Source organism: Clinocottus analis, unplaced genomic scaffold (genome assembly GCF_023055335.1).
Source record: "Clinocottus analis isolate CAN_PGR_092001 unplaced genomic scaffold, fCliAna1.0.p SCAF_6, whole genome shotgun sequence".
Taxonomy (NCBI): Eukaryota; Metazoa; Chordata; class Actinopteri; order Perciformes; family Cottidae; genus Clinocottus; species Clinocottus analis.
Genome location: NW_027176218.1, coordinates 6,810,145 through 6,833,395, shown reverse-complemented (window position 1 = coordinate 6,833,395; position 23,251 = coordinate 6,810,145). Strand labels below are relative to the sequence as shown.

Genomic DNA, 23,251 nt, shown 5'->3' with positions numbered 1-23,251 from the left:
ACCCAATTCTGTTGGTCATCTTTTCTGTAATCAGTTGGACCGATGTCTGAGTGAGGCAGTGCTGCCTCGTCTCTCTGCTCACGCTAGCAGCTATCTTTCTGCCTGGGGACTAGAGGAACTAGAGCTTAACAGATCCTTTATCGCTTTTTATTTCAGTGTCAGTTTATATCTGCCATTCTCTCAGTCGCTATGTCGATGCATGTCAATTCCATTATTTTTCCTTCAGCTGCAATTGTGGTTGTGGCTTTTCCCTCCAACTAGAGTGTGTCCATATCTTTTCCTGGTAAAGTCCTGAGTGATAGACAGATCAATAACACCCATCACCAAGGGTGGTACTATTTGTTTGAGGCTGTGGTTGACGATATTGGATTTTTCTCCTATATTGAGGGCGCACACACATTTCTCTCGGTCACACACTCTTTGTCAAAGTGACACACACACACACACACACACACACACACACACACACACACACACACACACACACACACACACACACACACACACACACACACACACACACACACACGTGCAGACACACACACACACAATCACTGCAAAGAAACTTTCCATGACATTATTGGTTTTATCAGAAGTAGGACAAAGCAGGAGCCCGGCCCTCTGGCAGGCCTACTGAGCATGCTCAGCACTGCTGAAGGCTAGTGGGTCAAAACCATGTTCTACTACTACCAACCACCACATTTCTCTGTCTCTCTGTCACAGCACAGACTCAATGATCTATTCGAAGATCATACACAACAAGATCTAACTGTGTTTCACTGTTACTGTCGTTGTCATTATAGGTTCTCTGTGGATCATTTTGCAGTTTAATCGATTAATCTTTCGATCTATAAAATAGGAGAAAATTTCATTTCACAAAGGACAACGAAAACAATAAAAGTGTTGCTGCTTTGACTTGGAAAAAGTACTGCAACATTGAATTTGTTCTCCAAATATTTGCAGACTGATTATCAAAGGCAAAGATAGATTTAGTCTGCAGGTCAGTTGTATCTGCCTTATTTCCTGGATTTGTGGGAAAGTTGAAGAAAAAGACGAGAAGTGATGATAGTGAGAGAACGGGAGAGAGATAATGAGAATAAATAATCTGGCAAACCCAGGTGGATAATATCAGGTCTAATGACCTCTCCCATCACAATATGTGGGTAAAATCCAAGAAAAAAACAAAGACAGCAGGAGCACGATCAAAGAAGCTGTCACTGTCTCTGTAAGCTAATTTTATTGTAAATACTAGCGTAATACATTATGTATGATGATTTTTCTGATGATATTCATGCAACCAGTGTACTGTCATTTACCAGTTAACCATTAACAGGAAACACTATTATTCAGAAGAAACATTAGAATTCCAGTTCAAATAAACTTTAACAGGAAAATACAAGATGTCTCTCTCTAAAGATGTACTTTTTTTAGATTGTTTGTTTTAGCATTTCTGGAATTGCCTTACCCCCATTCATAACTTATTTAATTGTATTGCAGCAGCTCCTCCCTTTCCCCTGTGCACTACATTCAAACAGTCATTTAGTATACACACTGCATATTCAAAACCCACTGAGAATAATTAGGTACTATGGCTCTGAGTGTGTCAGTCTTCTTTTTTAATGTCTGTAAGTATAAGTTATTTCTCTCCTGTAGCAGACACAACAGTGTTGGCCGCAAGAAGAATACATATAAGATCCATCCTCCCTCCGGCTTCAATAATGGTCATTTAGTGGCTGTACTATCTTACACTCTCTCTGACTCTCACAACTAACAATTCTCATTTCTTGTCCCAGCATGTAGTTGCACCTGTTGAAGCAATTCTGTGTCTTTAAATAACTAATTCAAAAGAAATTCTTTCATTTCTATTTCAGTTCCTGGTTTCCATTCATTAGAATCTAGGCAATTAGCTTGTTCTTCAAATAAGTAGGTGTCATAAAAGGTTTTGTGGAGCTTTTCAAACGTGACAGCATAAACATTCTTAATGGGCCCCTTTTGTATCTGCTGTTGCAATGTTTGTTAATGTCGTAGCTGACAGGAAGTAAACTTGGACGAAAGCTGTTTCAATAGCAATATACAGTGATTGTAATAAAAAGGGCTGTCTAGTTAGTGGGTACTGGTTTTGTAGTCCCTGAATAGTTGAGTTGAATATGTGACACGACAGATTTCACTCAACTCTGTAGCAATGACGGAGATACTTGTGAGAGAAAAGGGGCCTTTCTAGCCAGTAAATGGTTTTCCTGGCTGTGATAAATGGTCTCATTAACTACGAAGGCAAAGTTATGATTGTTTAGAAGCGAGATCACTGTTTCTTATCTTTTATTACATGCAGACACACATTGCCCCAGGTCTGGTGGAGCAGACTAGATCACATTCATAGCTTAAAGTTTGTCTCAGCTGCATTACTGTAATGTTTATAGTCTCCTTTTCATGTGACACAGGCGGATTCCGCATCTGAAGGCTGTTCTTTATAATCAGTCTGTGACTAAAACGTAACCTCAGGAGGAGGGAAATGAGCTGATGGAAGGAGGTGATGATACATGCTGCGCTGTGCTTCTCCATCAATTTTCGTATTTGGTTATGGAGGCTCCTCGTGTACGTGGACAGGCTTGGTGTTATTGGCTCTATCAAATCAGCACCATGGGCTACATTATCCACTCCCAACAGGCTCTCTCTCTCTCTCTCTCTCTCTCTCTCTCTCTCTCTCTCTCTCTCTCTCTCTCTCTCTCTCTCTCTCTCTCTCTCTCTCTCTCTCTCTCTCTCTCTCTCTCTCTCTCTCTCTCTCTCTCTGTGTCTGCTCAATGTTGGCAAGGTTATTAGTTATTAGTTGCTTAAACCCTCTCTGATTGAAATACCCAACCTCCAGTTGCCTGGATATAGAATATCCTCAATCACAAGCTAAGTCGTCTCTAACCCGCAGTCAACTCATGTCCCTGTGCATCATCAGGTCTGTTGGTGCATTAACCCATTCAAAATTAATGGCTGACTCAGATCTACATCGTAGCTTTCGTAATCTGCAGGACAATTTGTGGGGGAGATTTTGTGGACACTATGTGCTAGTTTAGGTGCCATAATAGGGAGCAGAGAACACATTTCCAGTGTAATTCCAGTGATGGTGTTGTGATTCATGCATGCACAACAACACCTCCTCTTGCATTCATATGCAGTGCTGTTTTCTTTTCTTTCTCCGTTAGCACCAGAGCTGACTATTTATATGACTTGATCAGATTCTAACAACCTCAAGGAGTTTTTCACAGTGCCCAGCATATCACAGGTTATTTAACTCATAATTCTGCAAAGCTGAAACCCCACAGATTGATGATTTGCTTATTCACGATGAAACTATTGACCTCTGTGTTTGGTTGCCTCGGTGTTACTCAGTGTTAAACACAAAGTCAACAGTTCGGACGCTGTCAGTTTTATCATCCAAAATGAAATGCGCCTATGAATATTTTTCGCACAACTGGAGTTGGGAGCCTCCGTACCCTTTTTCTGATACTGAATTTAATGGGAAAAGAAAGTCAAGCCTCTCAGCAAGAGTTGTGTTGGAAGGGGGCGGGGCTGGGCGAGGGCTCATGCTACAGCTCATCGCTATTGGTGTTTTAACTTGCAAACTTTGGAATGTGCGACTGTCAGTGCTGCCAAGGCTCACAAAGCAGCCTGTGCAGTGAAACGAGTCCATCCGAGCCCTCTGTTCTCTGCTGACCTTCTGAGATGTCACCCACTCGGGTCATTATGCATGAAAAACACTGTGGGTTCACTGATTTGCAGGTCTAATTTTCCTCCCACATTTTTGCTTCATCACGGTTGTGACTCTGACATCTCTGTGTGATACCGGGACGGCACGTCGCCTGTGCCTTCAAGTGGAATATCTGCTCTTGTGCTCCTATGACACACATCCTAGAAACAGCCTATCGATTCTCTATGTGTCATTGGCACAGGGATTCTGGGCTGCTCATGTGATTATGGTCAGTGGGGTGTTGTTATTCACAAGAGGATTCAGTGCTCATAAATTTCCTGGCAGCCTGGGGGAGAGAGGGACTTCCTCATTGATTGGTCCATTTTGTTAGCCTCGGCAAAATTAGCCATGGTCCTTTAGATTTTTTCCTAATTAGGGTCCGAGCGACTGACGTAGTCATTTCCGAGAGGACCCTATTGTAACTGGGGAACATTGGGCGCCGTTTTGGGGGACTTGTCATACTCCAAAACTCACCAAATTTGGACCACTTGTCAGGCCTGGTGAAAATAGCTATCTGATATAGATGTAAACAAAGTACCCAAAAATAGCACTCTAGCGCCCCCTAGAAGTTGGACCGGCGACGCCCCTCACCCAGAATGTCCGATTGACTTGAAAGAAATCACACATGTCCCGCTCCACCTGCTGTATAAAAAAGCCTCTCTTACCCATAAAGTCCGCTTACCAAAATTTTCCGCCATTTTGAATTTTGCGAAAAACACGTTTTTTTTTCACTTTTATCCTAGAACGCTTTTTCCAATTCATACCAAACTTTCTGTATATCATGAATGGAGCTGTATCTTGAAGACTGCGTTGAAAGATTTTGAATATCTCATTGCGTTGAGGAAAATCAGACCAATTAACCTCTTATGGGCGTGTCCTATTTTTAAATACTCATAACATTAAAACTATAAGGACTAATGACTCCAAACCTTTTGTGTATGTGCACATTGCATCCCTTAACATGCAATAAATCAGTCGTGCAATTCAAACATTAGGGGGCGCTACAGTTTCGCCTTTTTTTTCCTTTCTTCAAAATGTATCTCCGCCTACAATTTTTAACCGACCGACTTCAATTCTGTTCAGGGATGATCTAAAGACTCTTGAGAGTATGAATTGTGCTTTGTTCACGTTTTCACTCAACGGCCGCGACGTGACGTGAATCCAAAGACATACCTATTTTGTGCGTTCGCAATGTGATAGAAACCTGTTGTAACTCCAATGCAAATCATGCAATCAGCCCAAAACTCCTCATGCATGATGCCAGTCCAGGCCTGAGCACATGTACATGAAGAAATGTTGTGATTGTCATCGCGCCACCTGCAGCCAAAATTAAATATGCCTATATATACATATGTGTATGTATGTATGTATGTATGTATGTATGTATGTATGTATATATATACATATACTTTATATGTATATATATATATATATATTATAGAATATACACATATATATATATATATATATATATGTATGTATATATATATATATTATAGAATATACATAATTATAATTAGAATATTATATATATATATATATATATATATATATATATATATTATAGAATATCATTAATCACAAAATAACCTTCCGTTAAAATACCATTTGAAACATATTTTATTGTTAAAGTTACAACTTAAGTTACAAGTACTTCTTCGTTATAGTCACTGTCATGTCATATTATAGTTCCAATAATAATCTTAATATAACTTAATTTAACAGGCGGAAACAGCATATTGATTTGATTTGTTTTGTTCAAATTTATTTGGGAAATTGAAGAACGGTAAATGAACAGCACATGCATCACACAACACGCCGTCATTCACACATATTCACACTCTGAAGGGAAAAGCTAGCATCATGATCGCTTCTCCCATCAGGACAACATTCACACACATTCACACTCTGGAGGGAAAAGCTATCATCATGATAGCGTCTCCCATCAGGACAACATTCACACACATTCACACCCTGGAGGGAGAAGCTAGCATCATGCTAGCTTCTCCCATCAGGACAACATTCACACACATTCACATTCATGCACAATAGGCACAACTACGGTAGCAGGTGTCTTGACCAAGATTACATCAAGATTGCTAAGCCACCTGTCGACCGGGTGGGGCATAGCGCAAATGGAGATCAAGGAAGGAGGTTTGGACGACAGGCTCCCTGGCCGGCACCTTTGCTATCATTTTATCCAACTCTGTCCTTCTGCACTGCATCCTCCTGCCTAAGAAACCAAGATTCCTCTTTTTCTGTCTGAGACAGACGTCCTCCAGAATCAGGATTTGGGTTTTCAGCTTGCAGATCTCTGCCTCATTGCTCCTTTTTGCAATTTCCAGATACTCACATTTGACATTCAACCGGTCCATCTTGGCAGCCTGCTTCTTCAACTGTTCCAAAAGATTTTTGCGCTCTGTGAGGAAAGCCTCTCTGCTGGACTCTGAGTTCTTTTCTGGCAGGACCCTCTCCTGCTCCAAAGTGTTGTATTTAACCTCCCATGACTTGACCAGCTTGCATTGAGTTTCTACTTCCTCAGACAGGCTCTGGATTTTCTCCTTCAGATATCCACTCTCTGAAAGAAGAGCATCTGTGCTAAACTCTGAGCTCTTCACTGTAAGGACCCTCTGCTGCTCTAATTTGATTTGCAAGGCATCTTTGCACTGGCAGACCAGCGTTGTTTGAGATCCTTTTTCCTCAGACAGAGTCTGGATATTTTCTTCTAGATCTTTGCCCTCTGAAAGAAGAGCATCTGTGCTGGACTCTGCACTCTTCTTGGTCAGGACCAACTTAGACTCCAGAGCTTCATTTACGATTTGAAAGGCCTCGCGGCTCAGGCGGATCACCTCGTTTTGAGTCTCTATCTGTTTAGACATACTCTGGATCTCCTTCATCAGATATTCACGCTCTGAAAGAAAAGCCTTTTCTGTCATGGAGCTCTCCCGCGCCAGAGCATCACATTTTTTCTGCCAGGACTCATTGATTTGATGTACCATCTCTGTTTGAGTCTGCATTTTAGACAAAGTCTGGATCTTGTCCTCCTGACCTTCAAGCTCTGATTGTTGGAACTCTGCATGGCCAGCCCCGTAACTCTCGGTATTTACTTGAGACATTTTGTGAAGAGGTTCGGAAATATAAATGTGTCTTAAAATAATTGTGGTGTGTCTCTTAAAGGCGATTGGGAAGTGTCTTTTTAAAGACAATAGTGGTCTTAGTGACTAAAATGAGTAAAAGACTTCAAAAGTCTGTCTGTCCAAAATAACCTTCTTGTGTTATTGATCTCAGTAGATCCTGTCTTACTGCATGCAGCATGTGTTTAGACGAAGAAGGGCTCTCATGAGAAATCTCTCAATATATAAGTTATCTGTGGAAAGAGGCTTTAATGATGTGTGACGTCACACATCATTAATGCCTAAGTGTGCGAGCATTCCATCCCCATGGAAACAACACTGACAACAAACCAAGATGGCGTCCACTAGAGCCCATTAAATCTTTCCCAACTTGTTTTTTTTTTTATGAAACGCTAGTCAGCTTGATATCACGTTAGCTAACGTTTTTGCGTTGTGTATGGGTACGGTGACCAGACGTCCTCTTTTTCCCGGACATGTCCTCTTTTCAACACATAAAAAATGCTTCCGGCATGGATTCCAGAAACGTCCAGGATTTTGCCTCGTTGAATGTTTGTTTCTCAGGGTCTTTCACAAACTAGTTATGACTATAGAGAAAACTGTCATTGGTCGACCGATCTCAGTATTGCCAGATGCAGGATTGCTATCCTCCAAATACGACTATTTTGAGGCATTGGTAGGATACTTCTCCATTTCCAATCTGGCAATATTGAGCACCTTGTCACCGCCACTCGCGACGAATATCCTGTTACGCTCTGAACAGAGCCACCAACTCTCACGGTTTTGCCGTGTAATACACGCTTTTTCATGTTTTCGCACGCTCACACGCCACACAACCAATATCTCACGGCAAAAAAAAGTCTGAGGCGCGTTGGTTCCTTTTCACCCTCCCCGGCGATAGATGGCGCTAAGGAGCGTATCTGTAAACCTATTCGCTGCATAGACATCCTATTTACCCCAAACAGACACAGTTTGCGCGACTATGGGACCGCCGGTAGAGAGGAGCAGAGAGACTGAGGTACGTGACTGTCACTCATTTCGGTCTTAAGTCACGCCCTCCCGGCACCCAGATGTTCGGCGGCGCGCGTATTTCTCGTTGTCGTCGCACTTTGGTAGCTTAGCGCGACTCGGTTTTTTTGTGAGCTAAAGATTGCGTAGATGCACGACTGTCTGTGAAGCGGGATGAAACGAGAACGGGGTTCTCCTTACGGCCTATAGTTGCATTGTTTACTTTTCAGAATGAAAGAGGAAGAGGACGCTATATATGTAGCGCAGCTTGATGCAGGGCTGAGATGCAGGTGGAGCTGGGTCTGAATATGGAGGTCAAAACAGAAAGGAGTGCAGTACAGCTTCCCACTGTCCCAGTATTTCATACAAATGGATAAAGCAGGGTATGCTAAAAGCAGCCTCTGCTCCAAGGAGATCAATTGCAGTAAAACTGCTTGCCCTCTCTTCACACTTAATACATAAAATACAGTAATTTGAGGTGTTCTGAGAAAAATGCTTTAAGTGTAATATCCGATGCAAATGCGTTCATCTCTGCAGTCAATACAGATAATAAAAGTGTGTCTTGTGCTGAGATTAGTCAATTCCAAACATCCTTGTCTCATCTACTGCTCTGTTCTTTGGAAACCACATTAGCATCTGTCATATGGCATCTTTCCTTGAGCATGCCATCACCTTGTCATAAATGAATTAGTCCTTTTAAGTGTTTCTCAAATTATCCAGTGTTTTCATTCCAGAATTCTCTTCACAAACGACTATATTTGCATTCATGTGATCCTGTGACTTAATCAGAAGACGTATAAATATCTTCTGTTGAGGAAAATTTGAGTATTTCCAATTCTCTGATGTCACTGAAGTGACTAGGTCTTTGTCTTTTCTCAGTGGATAATGACTGCTCACACACCCAGGAGTCAGCTGTTGTTCTTTAGCTCCATTTGACACACACACACACACACACACACACACACACACACACACACACACACACACACACACACACACACACACACACACACACAGCTAATTACTGGAGCAGAAGACACCCCCTCCCTCCATACACTCACACACCGATGCACCAAGAGGGTGGCCATTCCAGCCCATTTTCTTGCAGGCTCCGTGAGGACAAGCTTGAAGCGGAAGTACTTAAGCATGCACTATTCTTCCACTATCGCTTAGTTGGTATAGAGGCTCTCGCAGAGTGCTGGTGCCCAGATTTTGGCCTGTCTTCTCCACCATCAAACTTAAAGCTACTCTCACTCGCAAACCAATGTACCTGCAGATGTTCATAGCACCAGCAGGTAATAACCTGCACCTATGTGACAAAGAAGAGCGCGTGGGCGTGTAGGTGGAAGCAGAAAGAGTCTCGAGCGAGAGTGGGCAGGTAGGAGAGTATCCTCCGAGAGTGGATAAACATGTGAACACTTCCCTCTCCCTTCCCGTCTCTCTGTGACTCTGTGTGGGCAGCTAATGAGTCTGAAAGCTTCTCCTCGGCATCTGTCAGCTGAGAACTGGATGAATCCTCTTGTGCAAACCGGAGCAGAAAAGAAATGCTCTGTTGCTCATTGATAATTGGTACAATGTACCACATAGGAGCATTTTTTTTAAATTTACTTTTACTTGTCATCTTCATCTATAGACTATCATATTGGTTCGTTTTTTTTTAAGACACACAAAAATATTATGAAACTCAAGGTATTAATGCTTAAAGAAACAACACACTTTTGTGTTCATTTCCTTCCTTTTTTATGTTTAAGGGGAAGGAACACAACATAACTTGAAATCAAAACAAACTGGCCTGAAGTAATAAAAAAAAAAAAGAAAAGCGATAACTCCCCACCTGTCTAAACAAAGCTTAGTTATAAGCTTTTCAAAGATAGTCCTCTTAATAGCAGGGCTTATTGTACTGGATAGGTTTATGTTGTACAGGTGTTGCTATTGTCCGAAGTCTCTGTACCTGCCATCACACACACAGGGGCATCGTCACTTTACAAGGCCTTGGCAGCCAGACGGGAGTGGTGGAGCCAAACTACTCTGCTGTGATAACATCATACATATCTGAGCCTGCCCACCATGTTATTCTTCCCCCGTCATAAAGCCTAATGGTGTGTAGCCATAAAATGGAGTGTAGTTAAGTTTGGAGTTGAGATGCAGTTTGTTTGACCTTGCTATGTCCATACACTCCTCTTAAACAGATTCTTGGAACAGTAGTCATGTCTTCCACTCCCACTGAATGCCTGATGAGCTGGTGTAAAGGCTATTTTTCCCCCACTAATAAGCCTGAGCGTGACATATTACCTGATTTATAAAAAGGAAATTATAACACATATCTTACACTGGTTTTCCCAAGAAATGCTCATCTGCTGGGTTGATGGTAATTGATTTCACAAATGCCTTGGGTCTCCCCGACAAGACACTCCTCAGCCACGAGGCACCAACATGTACAACACCATGAGCAACTTAAATTACAGCATCTGTGATTTTTAACCCACCCCGAAAGTGTAATTCAGGGAGTCTTGGTGGCTGTGATGGTGACATTTATGCTTTAATGATCTAGGAAATGCCTTCAGAATGACTTACGGCGAGTGAGCAGTGAGAACAATGTCTGGAATACTTTGATAAAATGCAGTGTTGTGAGGATCAAACCCAGCACACTTTTGTCCGCCAGCACCCTGTCTTGTTTCTTTTAAACAATGGGAAAGGGCTTGTCAGTAGACTGTTGTTTGATGTTGACAGCTGACACTGATTCAGTAACCCATGAAGAAAATAAAAAAGCTCTCCTGGTGGAATAACACAGCAAATACACAGATGGCTAAACAGCTTGCTTTGACTTTCCCCTCTGACACTCTTTTGCTGGTGTTTGAGCACACGCTCCTTATTGGCCACAGAATGAATATCATATGACGTATCCTCCTGATACTCATTCCTCTCTCTGCTTTCTCCCGGGGTATGGTGTCCATGCTGCGCCCCAGGTGGTGGCCATATCCCAGGGCTCCAAGCTCCAGCATTAGGACCTCCCTGGAGGACCACGGATAGATGAAGGACTGAATGTTTTAGTGTGCTCCTCCTTCCCCCGCGTTATAATGGAAGCACACTGCATTATTTATGTGGTAGAACTGGTCAAGGTGGATTGCATATTACTCATATGTTAATATCCATAATGCCACTTTGCTGTTTTCACACTATAAAAAGTAGTATTAGTGTTTCTGTTCATTTTTTTTTTTTTGAGAGCTTCATTGCGCTCTAAAGAGATATTGAAGTATTACTAAATTGAGGGGAAATGGAGAGAGAAGTAGCCACGAGGACCATATTGACTGTCCTTTGGTGTCTTCTTGCACCATTGACTACACAGCAGGTTGATGAGTGGAGGAGCTGTTTGCCTTCTAGGTTGGGGCCGGGGTTATTGTCCGGGCTTAGATGTCTTCAATAGCTGCAGGCTCCCTGCTGAACCCACTTGATATTCAGTTCTTTCTCTCGCTTCATCCCATTGAAACTAACAAGCTTCAAGCATGATAGCATACCTCCGGTAATTTGAATGCTTACGAATGAACCCAGGCAGACAGTATTACGATCCCTAGAACTGTGGCCTACAACTTTATCAAGATGATTCGAAAATACTTTCGCGATGAGCCTTTTCCTTTTTCAACGTGCCCCTTTTGTCAGGACTTGCCAAAGAATGAGCTGAGGGAGGTGCAGCTACCCAGCATTCATGTGGAGGCTCAAGGCAGTAAATGCCAGAAATAACATATATAGTGCACTGAGGAAATGAAGCTTAAATTCATGCATGTGTTATAAAATTGACCTGCCTGGACGCAGTCCCACATAAACAATGGAACAAAATGTAAATTTGGGATATGGTGTCACTTGCAAAAAAAAAGACTTTTCCATGCTTCCACGTCTGGTAGAGTTTGGAAATTGCCAGTAAAGCAAAAAAAAAAAAAAAATCCTACTCGGCTACTGTAGAAGGGAAGTACTGTAGTGTTTTTTTTTTTTTATTATTCATGTGACACTGCTCGGGCTCTGCGTGTGTGGGCGTCCTCCGTTTCGCTCTGTCCGCATTTGCGCTGCGAGCGGAATAACAAAGGCGCCGCCGGCCACCTTGCTTTCTTTACATCCGGACCGTGACATCACCGCCTCTCGGGTTTCAGTGTGTCTCTAATACGGGCGCACGCGGCGCAGCAGTCAGCGCGAGTGCTCCTTGCACTGTGAGCACAGCGGCGGCGGACTGAGCGGACTTCACCACGCGCGCTCCTCCAAAGTAACAAGAAACTCTCCACGTCGGTACACGTCTGCCGCGTTCACGTTTGGATACATCGATTACTTTTTTGGGGGGGGAAGGTTTGACTTCACCGCGATTGTTAAACTGGCCCGGCGTTTATGGAAGCTTTTCATTGTAAGTATGAAGGAAAGAAGAAGAAGAAAAAAAAAAACCTGCAGTCGACGAACATCACACTACACACACAGAGTGGGGTTGGCTCCCAACGCGAGAGTGATTGAGGTGTTTGGGGTGTTAAACTGTGCTGACGGTGGTGGTCGGTGCTATTAAAATGCTATTCAGATGGATGGGGCTCCTGTGATTGCCTTTCAGTATTGCAGTTAACCAGTTCCTGCCCGACTCCCAGTCAGCGTTTTGTTCCTCACATGGTTTACTGTGCAAACAGGGCGCTTTTGCACTGGACGCCACCAAGATGGTCAGCCTTTTTGTCAGATCACCTTCTGTGTTGTCAAGTTAGGGCATGCCCAAGACCTAGTATTATTATGCTTTGTGAAATCTGATCTAATTATTTATATATATATATATATATATATATATATATATATATATATATATATATATATATATATATATATATATATATATATATATATAACCAGTATTTATTACCTCATGTATTATTTGGCCCTACTATGCCAAAAGGAAATTGAAAATCAAATTGTACATTTCTGTCTTTCATAGTTTTAAAAACTCCCATTCTGCTGGCCAGCTAAAGCTGATGGTGGAAGCAAACCCCTGGAGGACTTTTTTGTTCCCAGTTTCTGTTTTGTTTGACTTGTTTCAGAATTTCAGTGTAGTTTGTTTTTGATGGAATTCCTTTCCCAACCCAAAAAGAGAACCTGTCCTGCCACGTTTAATACACTGTATGCAGTTATTGGAAACATTTCCACTGTGTTACTCATCACGTTACTATAAGCAGTCCTGAAAAGCCACTGTTTATCCCTCCAGGACTGTTTCCCATTACTTTGCATCAGATGTATGTTCTTCAAAAGCTTTCATCTGTTAACAGTCAGTTAAGCCATAATTATAGCATTGCCCACTGTCTCCCCCACAGCGACCTAGACTATGTCCTCTCTTTAATAACGCATGCAGACCAGATCACAATCACACGATCTGCTAAGCAACATGTGTTTATTGCATTTGCCTTTTTTTCATCTTGTGGTTTAGGCCAGAATTCCTGGAAACAGGAGACGGGTTGCAATTGGACCTGTTCCTTGTGATCCAGTGGGATGTGTTTCAGGCACGTTGTTAGTCTTATGTTGTTGAACCCTCATGTGTAGCATTAGACGATGCACAAACATCAACCGTACAGCAAGTCTGTGTTTTTGCATCCGCGTATAAAAAGTGTGGAAAATCTGAAAAACGTTTTTATTAAATGTATTCAGCCGGGGCTTGTGATCTCAACTCTGTCTGTATAGTCTGATTAAATGGCGACTTTAAGTGGATGTTTGCACTGTCTAATCAAAACCCAGTCTATTAAACATCTTATGCTGAGTAAAGTTGTGGTTTAGCATGTGTGTAATGTTGCAGTCACTGTAAGCCAGAAGATTGGGATGACTTGTCAAAGCCACAGGGAAAGAAGGGATAGCCGTTATTCACTTTCCCCATGAGCTCATGCAGTGTCCTCACTGTCCAATGTTTCCTACAGTAGATACTTCAGTGAAAATTCAGCAATCTTTCCTGCAGTTTATTTGTGCTGCTCAGCCTGGGGCGCTCGTTCAACAAACACGTCAGTTGACTCCAAGATATTATTGCAATAGCACACACACATTTTTCAGAAAGTAATTTTACCAATCTATATAATGTTGCATTTTCTGATTTAACTACTCAAGCAGACCTTTTAGATTTAGATGGTTTCAGCTGGATAGTCTGTCTAGAGTAGGAAATATTCATTAAAAAACTTTAAGATAGCCTAGCTCAATAAATTATATATATATATATATATATATATATATATATATATATATATGATGTATTATTCCATCGTATATGCATAATTATGTAATTATGTGTATATACATATAAGAGACACTGATACATCAAATAGCAGGTCAGCAGTAATGGCAGTGTGCAAGATGGCTTATTATTGGCTGCAGGTTCAGCCCTGCCACTCACTGAGCAGAAGAGATCAAGGGGAGAAGAGAGCGGAGCCGCATTTGATTTCAGGTTTTGGGTCCTGAGAGATAAATCAGCAAAATGGTAAAACTGCAGAGAGTTGTCCACTCCCTTATTCAGCCCGGTGGTCATATGAAGACCTGCCGTCCTTTTTAAAATGTTTGTGTTCTCACTGAGATATGGAGAAAATGAATGTTAGAAGCCACCCGCTACATGTGATTGGTTTCTCATTTGAATGCTATGTTTAGTTTGCATGATGGCTGCAGCCATTAATGGCTGCTTACACATTTTGTAACATTTCATTAGAGGCCATGTTCTTTCTTTCAAAAACATTCTAAATTTTCCATGAATTCAATTGCTTCTCAGTTAATCTGTTTCTTTATGCAATTATGATGGGAATAAAGACCATGCAAGCTATTGTTACTACTTTCTTCCATCTACTAGTCAAGTCTTTAACACTTAAAATCAAAGCTGAAGGTAAAGCTTTAAACCTAGTTTGAAAATCTAGTCCACAAGCCTGCAGCTTCCCATCCTTTCATCCATCTATTTCTTTAAGGAGATGACCTTGATAAGAAGAGGCTGCGTACTATTCTGGGCGATTCTGCTCTTTGTCCTGCAGTGGACCTTCATAGCTACACAGTATGGATATGATGTCTGTCTCACTTTGAAGACATTGAAACACAAATATCACCATAGTGTTTATTTTGTTATAAACAGCACTTTGGACAGGCTGCCTTTGGGTTTCTGTTGTGTACTTTAACTGCCATGAAAGCCTTGATGAATTCTAGCCTGCTGTTGTCTTTAATGAAGCCTGAAATTGAACATTGAATGGTTAACAATGTGAGTATACAGACACTGAAAGTGAGAATAGAAACTTCAGATGTGTGATGAATGTAACGTTTGGGATTGTTTTTTAAAAATAGTTTTAAGGAACTAATCCTTTTGTCTAATGAGGAACAGTTGTATCGCGTTGGCCTCTGGCGAGAAGGTCACACTGACGCTTGGTTTTATGATCACACTGCAGTTTATCATCTTAAATCTTTCCTAAGACGCACAATTTCACTTCTGTTAACCAGCGTCTCATTTTTCCTTGAAGGCCGCTCGTTTCCATGGCTCTAAAATATTCTCATTGGCCTTTCAGCTGTGTCACCTTGTCACACTTTGCACATAGTCGCAGCTGCTTTGAGAGGGCTGCTAATTGAATTGTTTGTGGAAAAAAAAAAAAACCTGATTTGCTGCCCAAATGAGCAGCTGTTTTCTGCGGTTAAGTTAAAAAGGTCTAAGGTGAACGTCGAAGCTTGACCGTCATCCAACTGAAGCCACTGGCTGCTTTTTCCCACAACATTGCCATCAGAAGATACGTACATGTATAAAGAGTTAAGGACACAGCATTAGTCCCAGTATTGCCATTTTGTGACAGCACATTGCTTCATGTGGCCGCACTGCATTTCGTGTGGCTTCTTGGGGTCTGCAAAGCCCTTGTTTTGTCTTTTCACTTACTGCCCCCCACATGCTCCTGCTCACAAACTGCCTATTCTGCTTATTCAGCTCTGCTTTTGTGATGTGGGCCATTCAAACCTCCAGTCAATGTCCATGAGGTATTGAGGAGTTTCATTACAGCCAACTCTTCCTTTTTTTATTTTATGCTGGTTAGGAATACTCACCTGGTAATGTGACAGCTTTATTCAGTAGCCACTGGTCTGGCCTAATATTGTGCCCAAGTTCCTTCCTGTGTAATAGGATTAGCTTTATGAGCATTAACACAATCACTAATTATCGCTGAAAGGCTGTGTTTGGTGATTTGCAGGATTTGTTCCAGGGACCAATACGTTTTCCTACTGACCTCTTGTAGACTTTCCCTGTGATCATGTACTGGCATCTCAAAATGTTGGTGTGATCTTAAATGGGAGAATGCAGAGTTGAATGCGATAACAAGGGTGATATGGGCTAAAGGGGCCGGTGCAGAAATGTGTACCATGCAGTCTGGTTCAATTTCACTCGCTCGGCGCTGCTGGGATAAGGGTGCGATGCTACCAGCCATGCAATGTGTGCTAAAATTCTCACTTGTGAAGGCTGTGATTTAGAGCATCTACTGGGCTGAGATCTGTCATTGGATCACTTCCATGGGAAAGGAGGCGGCATGCTTGATTGCTCTGACCTGCACTATTCACTTCTCTACAGTAGGAAGCCCAGTTACTTAAAGCCCTGAAGCGGTTGAAAGAGCATTCAATTAAAGATAATCAGGATACATATGCTGTGGTAAGGCAGTATTATTCAGTAGAGTTGTGAGGACAGACAGAGAGGCAGGGCTTCCTCTGCTTGAGGTTTCTAGGACTGTAACCGAATGTCTTATGTAATCAAAGCTTTTATTGAGGTTTTTTGAATTAACTTACAAATGTTTGCCGTCATATTTTATGACAAACAAAAAAAAGAACAGACAAAATCCTCCATTTGTGATTTATCAGATTCAATTATTTAGTTAGTGGAAAAGCCAACATTTTTTTAAAAGCAGAGAAAATGTTGAAACAAATCAGGTGTTGGAGTAAAAATGTTTATATAAAATCACCCCCAACTAAATGAGGACAACCGGTCCGATTCCTTTTCGTTGCACACCATTTATTTTGATATAAACTGATCGCTGGCCCATTTTTAGAGCACACCTTTCATGCCCCAATATACACAATGGTCAAATAGTTATAAATGGATGTGCTTTAGTGTCTCATTGGCATTTTTAGTATCAGAGGGCCAAAGTAGCAGTACTGGTTTTAAAAGCTTGTTTAAAAAAATCCCCCCTATCCAAATTAGCAGCATTTCAGACTCTTTCCGATGACTTTTTTATTTTTTTATTTTTTTAAACACAGAATAAGGAAATCCCCTCCAGTGTTTACAGTTCCTCCACACTAAAAAAGAAAAGACAAACGAAAACCAAAAGTATTCTTTTCTATTTGGCCTCTACACAGTAAGGCTGTAGTGACCACCATCATTATTTCTCTACTTTTGTCTTACAATCACTGCTCTTTCAAAGAAATACAAAGGTTGAGGAAGAGTTGGATTTGAGTTCAGATTTTCTGACTGACTTAATTTTAGTTTTTTAAGGAATGTCATGACATTCTACATCATTTCTCAGTGAAAATGGCCAAAAATTTGCGTGGCTGTTTTTGGCTTAGCACATGATATGAATAGGTGGAATGCTAAAGCAAATGTTTTCAACAATGTATGAAGCAAAGGTTCCAAGTTTGGTTTGGGTTTCAACTAAAATAATTACACAAGAGAGCTTCGAGTGGGGACCCCAAACTTTGGTCTTAAACCCTTTCTCGCTAATGTAAAGATCCTTTTTGAAGCCTCTCAGTTGTTTGTGGTTAAACTGCAGTAGAAGGGGAGTGCCGGATCAAAGAACCACCCAGAACAATAAAAGCTAAGCCCATGGAGTGTTGACCCCCAGACCTTAAGCTCTTCATTACTGCAGCTCACTGCTAATTATTCTGGACAGGACAGTCCTGAATTGCCCAACCCTCCTCACAACAGGGTGACCATTTCTTACTGCCACTCCTAATTCCTCACTTCCATACATCTGAGGTGAAGAGGCAAGGAGCCTCCCTGTGCCCTTCACCCCTATCCACCCAATAAAGCAACATATCCCTCTGGAAAACAAGGAGAAATCTGAAACCTAACTGAAGCGAATACAGTGTTTTTGGTCCGCTGTTGAAGCAGAAATGTTACCATCTGCTCCCCTTACCGTGCAGCCCCGTGACTTTATGCGGACTTACTCTTGAATGTAGTGACCACAGACCACATCCTCCAGGGCATGTGTGACTGTTGGAAACACTGTTTTAAACTAAGATTAGCTGGCGGAGGTATTTTGGAAAACATATTTACTCAAAAAGAGATTTTGAGCCGTTAGTTGAGCAGCATCTGTTGATTTTGATGCAGCAATGATTGCTGTCATCGACTTACATTATCATCCAGTGATGTTTTCTGAGGGTGCTTATGTTGTCTGAGACGAGGCAACCCACCCACTTATTCTGTCAATAATTGTTTTGCAACATAAGCCTGTCATATTTGCAATCAGCTATTGATGCCATGTGGTGGCAATAAATCTGACTCGTATTTGCAATGTGGGTTGCAGTCATGCTTTTCCTCAGCATCACCCCAGTGATAATATAAATGTCACTACAGCATAATGTGAATAGGAAATCTAAATGGCTTCAGAAGAAGTTCAAATAGAGACAGCCACTGATCGTCATGGGCTAAAAATGACATTTCTCTGATAAATAGGAAAATGTTTGTTGCCGTTACTCATCCTGCCTATTTGGGCCTACACATAATCGTGTTGCTTCCCCCATGTTTCCCACTGAGATTGAAGAATTTACTGTCCTCCTATACCACATGGATCATGTTGGGACTGTTTAGGACCTTCTCAAATGGCTTCCGTCCGTATCGTATGTGGACTCTTTGATGTCACACCGCCCTCTCTTAAAAACACTGAACTTGCACACGTGTCAAACTGCACATCTGCAAAAATGATCTTAACAGCAGGAGGGCCTTATGATTTTATAGCCGTTACCCAAAGACCTTTGGTCAACTTCTTTTTGAAGGTGATAGTTTAACTAAGGCTGGAGCTTTGAACATGATTTACACCCTTTTCCCTTTAGGGTCTTCATCTCAAGGATGAGCTTTTGTCCTCAGCTTTCAGCTCAAAACAGATAAAACTGTTGAGTCAATCATTGACTTTAATTTCTAATTAATTTGACATTTAATCTTCTAAGTATTGATGAACAGGTGTTGTTCATTTTTCTTTTGGGCCAATACCAAGTTCCAGTATCAAATTCCTATGGCTATTATTTCAGCAAACCCCTGTCAGAAAAAGAAACAGAGAAACATGGACATCCTATCGGAGCCCTCTTTAAGTATAGACTAAGGGTATGTGTCAAGTGTCAAGTATTTAGTCGACTTCTACTGTAGCCGTTGTTTTGTCTTCCTACTTCTGAGAAGCTGTCTTGGTCTCTTTTGGCTAGCTACAGTCGATGTTTTACTTTTATTTTTTATGGCTGTTTTTTCATTGGTTTTCATGCAAGTAGTGTACAATTTGCTGGTCTGATCTCATGTTGTATGCTGAGAGCACATACCCACTGTACCATCATTTATATCCATTGGTACTTTGCCACATGGACTGCCAAACCAAAACAATGAGCTGAAGGCAGCTGAAATCTGCTTAGAACAGCACACTGCGTGTTGATTCCTGGTAGAAATGGCAAAACTTAACAATCCTTAAATATTGCTCAAAGTTATCTGATTGTTTAAAGAACATAAATATTACTTAATTAGGATTGTAGATGTTCTAGAAACATTTAAGGTATGTGTTGATCCTCGTGATGTTGCTAATAATTAGGTTGCATGCCATTCCTCGTCGGGGAACATTGGAATACGTCACTCCACGTTATTGAATAGAGGCAATGTCAGCATATCGGGTTACTTGATACTTTGCAGTCACTCGATAAGAGACGATATATCTACCAAAATGGATACAGTGGAGCGATTTCCTTTAATTAGATCATCATTTTCTTTTTATATCCTTGGCGGTATCAAACATTTAGCTCTCCTGTAATAAAACGGCATGCATTGTCAATTGATAGGTTGGCCAAACGCAAACCTCTTTTCCTTTTAGCCACAATTAATGTACCACATGAAGGCAAACGTGCATTAAGAGTATCAAAGCTAGAATATTCTTACGTGTGGGATAGTGATTGATTATTACATTCCATCCACGGTTCCACCTAACATCAATCCTTCTACGCCACTGCTGAAATCCTCAAACCAGACTTTTTTTTCTTCTTTCGAATCTTTCGCCAACCTACGTGCAGAACAGTATAGGCACGTGTGAAGGGATACCAAAGAAAAATGGTGCCGTTGGTTGGGCCCCGAGACCGCACAGAGGACTCTGCTGCCAACAGTGTCTCCAGTAATTATAGACCAGAGCTGTGGAGACCGTTGCTCTGCAGGCTCAACTGAAACTAAACCCCCTATTTCATGCTTGGTATTTGCTCTTTTCAGTACATGAGTACCCCGTGTTTAAAAACTGTTATTTTTGGGCTGTAGCTTGACTCTCTGTTTATAGTTCAGCCTGACTTGAGTTGCATTTTACATTTACTGAGCAGTGAAGGCCATAGTAGCTTCGAAGACTTGTTGACACTGCAGCTCATGCAGCCCATATTATCTGATGTCTTGTTTAATAATTACTGCTGTCGTCTATTTGGTTGATGTATTGATACTCTCTACAACGACTAAAGTTGCCATTGTTGTAACTCACTGGCAGTGTAATGAAATAACCATTGATTTTCGATGGGAAGCTGATAAACTGGATCCGGATCTTGAATATTCCGATGACGCTGTTGATACAAAATCTTCAGGATTCACCGAACAGTGAAGCTTGTTATCCTGACTGGAAAGTTTTTTTTTCCGCTGTCGGCCTCAGACCATCTAGATCCCACACAACACTAACCAGGCTCGACTTGACTGGAAAGCTGCTGTTGTTGTGAAGGCCCCCGGTACAAGACGGTGTGGTCTGTCCTGGTGCTTTAATCATGTCAGATGTAATTGGCCCACAGGATGGTTGAGTAGCATCTTCTGTCCCTCTGTCATTAAATGTTCCGTGTAGGATGACACAACAGCCTGCTGGAGCCTGTGGTTTTCATCATTTTTATGTTTTTTTATGTTCGGTGCACACTACTAAATTGCTCCTTTCTTCTTTTTTACCGTGGACCTCATCTTTCTGCTTTTGTTTGGACTCGAATGTAAACGTTCGTCTTGTCATGGGGCATTTAAGCTGTTGTTTGGTGTGCCCTGAGTGCTTGTCCTATTTTCACAGTATATGTCAGATCGGACCAGTTCATAGCACAGCACGCTAATTTATCCCACATTGTGTATCAGTTCTGTCTCCACTCAATATTCCTATTTCTACCCAGCCAATACAAACTCTCATGTCTTGGAAGTCAAGAATTCTCTCAAGCCTTTACAGCTGGAGCTCTGTGAAAACATGTTTGGGCTGTCAGGGCAATTAGCGGCATATAAATTCAGGATTTTTAAAGATGGATCAAATCTTATTTATGGGCTAATCAATTGGTCATGTATATGGTATTTTCATTATTATTGATGACTCTTTTTTTTTTTCTCTACTCTCAATAGTCATAATGAACGGAAGGTGACCTGCAAGCATCCTGTCTCAAGCTTACCATCCCAAGACAATTGCATCTTTGTCATCAACGAACAGTAAGTCTCTTGTTTTTTGCTTTAAGAATGCCACTGGGTAGCATGTTTGAGCACTACAGTATGCTGTTGCAACGCATAATGTGGAGGCGACATTGCACAAGTCTGTGCTTTGCCAGCCTCTACTTGCAGTTCTGCTCTTTCCGTTCAAAGGCTCTTCTATCCTGTGCTCCTTCATTTATTTATGTTCATAAACACATTCCTTAGAATTAAGACCTAACCTTGAACCGGAATGCAAATGCCACTTTAAAGACTTCTTATGCGTGTACTTGCAAATAAGTTTTATTTATTGCATAGTTGAGCTGCTGTTTTTTGCAAGTGCCATAGATGCTCAGGGCTGACAACGACAAAGCCTTTGTATCGTGTGTACATCAGGTAGTTGGAATGAAATGATTCACGGCTGGGCCCCCATTTTGCAGAGTTCACGGACATTTTAGTTTTCATAAGTAACAAAAATATACGTCACCTGACAATGTTACAGCCATGTGATCATCTACACTGTTTTTAGCACAACAACCATCACAAGGCTGTCCACATGAGTGGGTCAGAGGCCAGTCATCTTGAACTTTCAATTCAAGGACAATTACTCTATGAATATTTCACACAACAATGTCTTTCCATTTCAGGAAGTATCTGTACTTCCATTTCCAGTTTCACTTACCTTTAACCCCACCCATGGGTCACTTATAGTGACGTGTACTCCTTCCAGAGGTTTGCAGGGTGTTCACTACAGAAAAAAAGAGGGCAGATACCGATCTATAACTTTGACCTCCTTTACAGAATCATTCAAATGTACATACGTGTCCCAATCCATCAGTGTACTAAATATACATTTTCTGGACTGCTTGCGTCACAGTCCACACACCATGACACAAGCCTCAACTTTCATCTACCACCCTCGCCATCTTTGCTTAACATTGCGCGACATGAATCAGCTCCACTCAGTATCTCACTTCCCCCATAAAACCCCCTGTCATACCAGATCCTCCACAATGCTATATTGTTTCCCTGAAGTGATGTCATCTCAACTGGTGTCACTTATCTTATTGAGCAACGAATGCTGATTGAAATATTTTTTTGCATCAAAGCATGAAATTTTACTCCCACGTGTGAAATTATGGCAAAAGTCCAATAACTAGTGGAGTAAGAAACCACTGATGTCCCATTAAGGGCACCAGTTTCAACCTGTTCAATGTTTGGCTTTGTAATTGATATATTTTATATTATGATATATTGAGTTTTCTTGTCTCGCCAAATTCTTCTGAGCAAGGATGGGCTATTTGTAAAATGGTTGTGAAGACACGTGTTGTGCCAGAACTGTCATACTGCACTCTCTTAACACATTCCTTCCCTCACTGTGTTACTCTCACATCTCTGCTGTTTTTCACGCTGAGGAGCACACCATGCTGATGCAAGATGATATCTTATTTAGCAATTAGTGTTTTGTCGTTGTAAAATAATCAGCAAAATGCATCTCGGATGTTGTAGAGGTCAACTTTGGGAAGGCAGCAACAAGAGGATAAATCCACTACTTGACTCACTTTTATATTAATGTTTATTACAGCACATTTCATCCAGCAGTTGGCCATGTTTTTTTTTTTTTTTAGAAAAAGTACTACGAGGGAAATCTTCACCCTAGACGAGCAATAAAAGGCAAAGACGGATTTAAGCTGCCACAGGGATAAAGAGGCAGGAAATCACTGTCTAATCTGCCCTGTGCTTTAAGTA

At 41.4% G+C, this 23,251-nt stretch overlaps 1 protein-coding gene and 1 long non-coding RNA gene across 13 annotated transcripts in view; one reads left to right on the top strand and one right to left on the bottom strand.

Annotated features, from left to right (window-relative positions):
* Window positions 1-23,251, top strand: part of LOC137803610 (pleckstrin homology domain-containing family A member 5-like) — a 76,207-nt gene that overhangs the window by 21,880 nt on the left and 31,076 nt on the right. For all 12 annotated transcript variants that reach the window (XM_068602236.1, XM_068602239.1, XM_068602234.1 and 9 more), the window contains exon 4: window positions 21,443-21,526. In XM_068602236.1, coding sequence (XP_068458337.1) covers window positions 21,443-21,526 — 84 coding nt within the window. The remainder of the gene's footprint in view (window positions 1-21,442; window positions 21,527-23,251) is intronic.
* Window positions 5,476-7,051, bottom strand: LOC137804313 (uncharacterized). The gene is made up of 2 exons (XR_011080124.1): window positions 5,758-7,051; window positions 5,476-5,723 (listed from the first exon to the last, which is right to left on the bottom strand). It is a non-coding gene; the product is annotated as an uncharacterized lncRNA (long non-coding RNA).